The sequence below is a fragment of the Poecilia latipinna genome, unplaced genomic scaffold (genome assembly GCF_001443285.1).
Source record: "Poecilia latipinna isolate Pla-1442-1.1 unplaced genomic scaffold, P_latipinna-1.0 Scaffold2689, whole genome shotgun sequence".
NCBI lineage: Eukaryota > Metazoa > Chordata > Actinopteri > Cyprinodontiformes > Poeciliidae > Poecilia > Poecilia latipinna.
In genome coordinates, this window is record NW_015115305.1 from 889 (window position 1) to 6,035 (window position 5,147).

At 42.1% G+C, this 5,147-nt stretch overlaps 1 protein-coding gene across 2 annotated transcripts in view; it reads left to right on the forward strand.

Annotated features, from left to right (window-relative positions):
• The first annotated feature begins 516 nt into the window (after positions 1 to 516).
• The window catches only part of trappc11 (trafficking protein particle complex subunit 11), a 40,636-nt gene continuing 36,005 nt past the window's right edge, over positions 517 to 5,147 (forward strand). The window contains exons 1-9 of one of the 2 annotated variants that reach the window (XM_015020935.1): positions 517 to 842; positions 1,971 to 2,196; positions 3,013 to 3,182; positions 3,323 to 3,393; positions 3,609 to 3,723; positions 3,808 to 3,907; positions 4,385 to 4,458; positions 4,603 to 4,699; positions 4,839 to 4,972. In XM_015020935.1, coding sequence (XP_014876421.1) covers positions 1,993 to 2,196; positions 3,013 to 3,182; positions 3,323 to 3,393; positions 3,609 to 3,723; positions 3,808 to 3,907; positions 4,385 to 4,458; positions 4,603 to 4,699; positions 4,839 to 4,972 — 965 coding nt within the window. In that variant the 5' untranslated portion in view covers positions 517 to 842; positions 1,971 to 1,992. Of the gene's footprint in view, positions 843 to 904; positions 1,102 to 1,970; positions 2,197 to 3,012; positions 3,183 to 3,322; positions 3,394 to 3,608; positions 3,724 to 3,807; positions 3,908 to 4,384; positions 4,459 to 4,602; positions 4,700 to 4,838; positions 4,973 to 5,147 lie in introns of those variants that run through there. The other variant, XM_015020936.1, reaches the window with a different exon arrangement.

A 5,147-nucleotide genomic window follows, 5' to 3' on the forward strand; every position in this document is an offset into this window, starting at 1 on the left:
ATGGCTGGCAGAAAATACTATAGTGAAATAGCCTGAAACCTGAAAGGAACAAGCTTGTCTGCCTGCAGCCAGCACAATGTGTGTGATACGGCCCCTGTGTAAGCCGGACAGAGAGAACTTCCGGGAGAGACCACTTGTCAAAAATGAAATAATGAAAATCGAAATTATCTCGTTATTAGTTCGTTATCCGTCTTTTCCATTTTCGTTTTGTGAACTAAATGGGAAATCGGATAACGAGAAAAAAAAATCCGATTTCCGATTTTGGTTTTCTAAACGGAAAACGAAAAAACGAGTCTATTTCCGTTTTCTCATCTTTCATTTCAAACGAAAAAACGAACTGCCTGAAAATACACGGACCAACAAGGCTAGAGGAATTTAAATTCTAAAATTAAATAATTGCTATTTTAGCATAAAGCTTGGATATTTGTGCAAAGCAGCGATAAGACAGCTGTCCTTATTTTTTTAAATATATTTTTTCTAAACTTGTACAATTTGTCCCTTTTATTTTGAGAAGTTGAACCGGAAGTAATAATTGACCGAAGGTGGCTAACTAGCTCCGGGGTTTGTTGTTGTTGTCGCTGCTGGCTAGAATAGCTGGTATTTTCAGTTTGGTTGAGGTTGACAGGTTAGTGATGAGCTGTGCGCTGATGAGCAAAAGAGGAAGTAACCGATAGCAGAACCGGACAGCTTCCGGTTAGAAGTGCGTTGAAGCTCAGTGGCCTCGCCCAGCAGGTAGCTAGCTAGCTTCTAGCTAGCTCCTAGCTTCTCTGTTTCAGTCCATGAAGTGCAGCCTGAGCCTGCTTCGCTGCTGTCAGCAAGTCGCCTAAAGAGATGTCACTGAGGTATTCTACTCCAAACCTTCTTGATCACGTTTAGGATAAGGATTTTTTGTCTTATACAGAATGACCAAACGCTGCGTGTTAGCCTAGTCCGGTTATCTTCTTAGTTCCGCTTTCGCCTTAAGATTTGCGCTTCTGCACGATTGGATTATCTGTATTATCTAAAATCCACACTGGCAGCCTCTCTGTGGAGGTCCTGCAGGTTTCCATATCGCTGTCACATGAATTGTTGTAACCCGGGCTGGGCTTCAGGCTGAACCAGGTAAACAGACCTGTCACTGTTAGCCTCTCAATCCTCAATCTCAATCTCAATCCTTGTTAACAGGTCTTCTGACCTGTTAACAAACTCTGCTTATGCTGCTGTTCTATTGGACTTTTCTTCTGTCTACTATATTCCGATATTTCATTGATTTAACTCCATCCAATATTGCTTTTGAGTCAAAAATGTTTGTTTTTGTGTTATTAACCAAACTGTTGGAAAATTAGGATGCAAAATTGTAAATAACTCATTTTAAAGTGAATGAATCTAAAAAGTGTTTATTCCCTTGAAACGTTTTTGCAACGATCTGTGTTCATTTTTACCTGCCTGTTTACTGTTAGAATAAATGACGCGTAATTAACTTGTAACAGTTCCCTTATTTAGTCAATCTTGCATTAGTTCATGCAGGATATATTTTTTATCCATATCTATTAAAATCACATTGAAGAATATTCTAAGTTGGCACATACTCATGTCATAACAGTAGATATTTTCAATATAGTTGAAAATGTTCTGTTTGCTTTATGAAGAAACCAGTTATTACATCAAGCATGGGTTTGTTGGATCAAAATATAAGATTGATAAAAAGATGTAATGCATGATACTTTGATTATGTGTATGTTATTGTCTGAAATTCTCAAAAGTTCATCCAGTAATAAATAAAAAAGATTGTAACTAGTGGTGTACTGATTGCATTTTTTTTTTGTTTTGTCTGAAATTCTGTTAAATATTGTAAGAAAGTTGCTGAGTTGGTAACAGTGGGGTGACTATTGCTAGTTAGCAAACAGACATGCAGACATGACCTGGTGGGTGGTCAGAATCCTAAAGACTGAGTGTCAGCTTCCCTGTAATGACGTGTTGCTCCTCATCAGGTCTGTCTGCTGAACCATCGTGATGGCAGGATCCCAGTGGGAGCTTCCCCCAGAGCTATGCTGCCGGCCCATGGCTTTCGTAGCGCTAACCGGTCTGGATGTGGTGTACAATGCGGTGCATCGCGCCATCTGGGATGCTTTCTGTGCCAACCGGCGCGCTGACAGAGTCCCCATCTCTTTCAAGGTTCTCCCAGGAGATCATGAGTATCCCAAATGCCGCACTAAGGTGAGCAGGAGCTTCAGAGATGTGTTTAGTGAAATACAGAGGAGCCAACCTTTCTGACCTCTGATCAGGAAGCTTTTAATCAAGGTTAGATTAGTGACGTGCTTTCAGGAAGATAGATTTAAGCAGATATGTTTAATGATGGCAGCATGTTGAAGTAGCTCTCTTATGTTAGTTCTGATTAGTTCTTTTTCTAGAATTTGTTCATCGATCTTTGGGTGGAGAAGTCGCTGTTTGTACAATTATTCCCTCTGGTTCTGGACGTTGTGCAGCTGGAAGGAATTTTGCTGTTAGTCTTTTACTTTTCAGTGGTTGCTATGATGAGCAACCTTGGCAACAAACTACTGTTTTTACAACTTGGAGTAGCTGAACAGCATCTCAAAAACTCAAATAGTACCTGATCTATACCAACTGATGGAGTCATCCAGGATATGTTAATGTGAAATATGGTCTGCTACACAGATATTTAGCTGTTAGCATGTTAGCAACAATCAGTCAGAAACCTCTTCATATATGTTGCAAGACTGACTACTACTGTAGATCTTTCCTTCCCACAACTTCACCATCAATAATGACTCTAAAATACTTGGATAAAAACGAGTTACGGCAACATTCAATTTACCTTTGGGTAATAAAGAATTTCTGAATTGAATTGGCTCGAACATCTCAATATAACTACATTTCTATATATGATCTTTCTACATCACTAGCAGTACTTTAACACCCACTGAATACTGCACCAATGTTTAAAAACGGCCAAAAAAAAAGTAATTATATATATTTTTCTTTTTAGTTTAATATTTTGTCTTGTGTGCCCAGCGAACGTCGTATGAGTGGTACATCCCAAAAGGCATCGTGAAGACTGGCTGGATGAACAAACACCTGAACCTGGTCCCTGCCCTGGTGGTTCTGTTCTATGAGCTGGACTGGGACGACCCGCAGTGGAAGGAGAAGCAGTCGGAATGCGCGACTAAAGTGGAAATTGTCAGGTGGGGAGGCGTGGTTATTAATGTGCTCAGGTTACAGTACCACTGTCTGATCCACGCCAACATGCAGTATGAATTAGCTTAGCTGTGTGGCTAGCAAAGTGGGTTTTAACCGAACTGGAACTGGTTCTGTTTGGCTATAGGACCAGTCTGCAGGGCAGAAACACCAAAGTGGCGGTGGTTTTAATCCAAAAGAAAACTCCTCTGCCTCCAGGTAAAACACAACGTCTCTCAAAAGTAATCACACCCTTTGAAGTTTTTTCACTTTTTTTTATCGGTGCATGTATTGATTGGGATCTCATGTAGAAACCCAGCAGAATGTAGTGCATGGTTGGGAAGTGGATGTACTGTGTATGTGTGAAGCTGATTCCCTTTGTATTTTCCCAGCATTCCATGTGGTTCCTGTCTGAATCATGCGTGTGTTGACAGGAGAGGACCTGGTGGCGTCAGAGAGAGCCTCAGCTCTCTGTAGCTCCTGCGACCTGTCTGGGAAGAGCCTGTTTGTCCTGCCTCACACCGACCACCTGGTGGGCTACATCATAAGGTACAGGAAGCGCCTGCAGGAAAGGGTGGGTCTGATTGGCTCGAGTGTGAGCTCAGCTTCCTGTCTGTTGGTGTCACCTCTAAGGTTGGAAAATGCCTTCTATGAGCACGCTCAGACCTACTACTACACTGAGATCCGTCGGGTCAAATCCCATAAGGAGTTCCTCAACAAGACCACCCACCAGGTAGACCTGGCTCCTGACTCCCCGCTCTGACATGTTACAACCGTAGACCTGCCAAGGAGAGGGGGGGAGGGTTGTTAGTTTTCAGGTCTGAAGAAAATAAAAGTAGGGAAAAATATTGATGTTTCCAAACTTTATTCCCTTTGTTATCAAAATGCTGTATCCTTCTCTACATCTTTCATTCCTTCCCTTCTTTCCTTACAGTTGTCAGTAAAGTCAGCCTACTGTACAGATATCTGCCATTTTTCATAGTGAACAGTATTTAATGCTTTAAAACAAACATGAATTGCTTGAACTGGTCTAATGTGGACAAACCCAGGACAAACTGTCACAGTAATGTAGTAGACAGAAAATGAAACATGTTTTCTTTTTGTTTTTTAAATCAGTAAAGTGAACCGTGTTGAGTGTGTTATCATGCACATATAATGCTCCTCTCTCCCCTCGTGTGTGTGTGTTTCCTCCTGGCATTGCTCATGGCAGCTGCTGTTTGTTAGACATCAGTTTAAAATGGCTTTCCTCAGTGAACTGAAGCAGGACACCCAGAACGCTCTCAAGTAAGTTTAATTCATGACATTTAAACCCTTTTAAATTAAGGGGGAAACAAGACTTATCTAAGTTAATCATGAAACACTGCTGTGACCTAGAGCTGCTGAGAACACAGCTCTAGTTCTAGGACCCTTTTATCTCTGTGGCTGCAGGTACTACAGAGCTGCTTACAGTTTAGTGCATGAGCTCAGAGCACATGAGACCAACATGCTGGAGATCAAGACCATGGCAGGATTCATCAACTACAAGGTCAAGGACCACTTCCTCTGAGTCCAGATGTATCAATAGACTTGGTGGATTGGTTCAGTTTGATGACTGGTTTCATGTTTCCTTGTGCGTGCGTGTGTGTGTGTGTGTGTGTGTGTGTGTGTGTGTATAACCTCTGCAGATCTGCCGCCTGTGTTTCCAGCACAACACTCCTCTGGACGCCATAGCTCAGTTCAGGAAGCACATCGACCTGTGTAAGAAGAAGATTGGCTGTGCTGAGCTGGCCTTCGAGCACTCTGCATGGATGTCAAAACAGTGAGATGCACACGCTGCACTTAAACACATCACCATGAAAGCTAAGGCACCATCAGGAGAGGGAAACCTGTACACTGTAGTTAGGAGTGTTAGTTCGATAATTGGGGCCTGCCCATAGCAATGCATAGGGAGAGCACTGCCTCCATGCATTGCATGGCAGGCACCTATTGTTCTA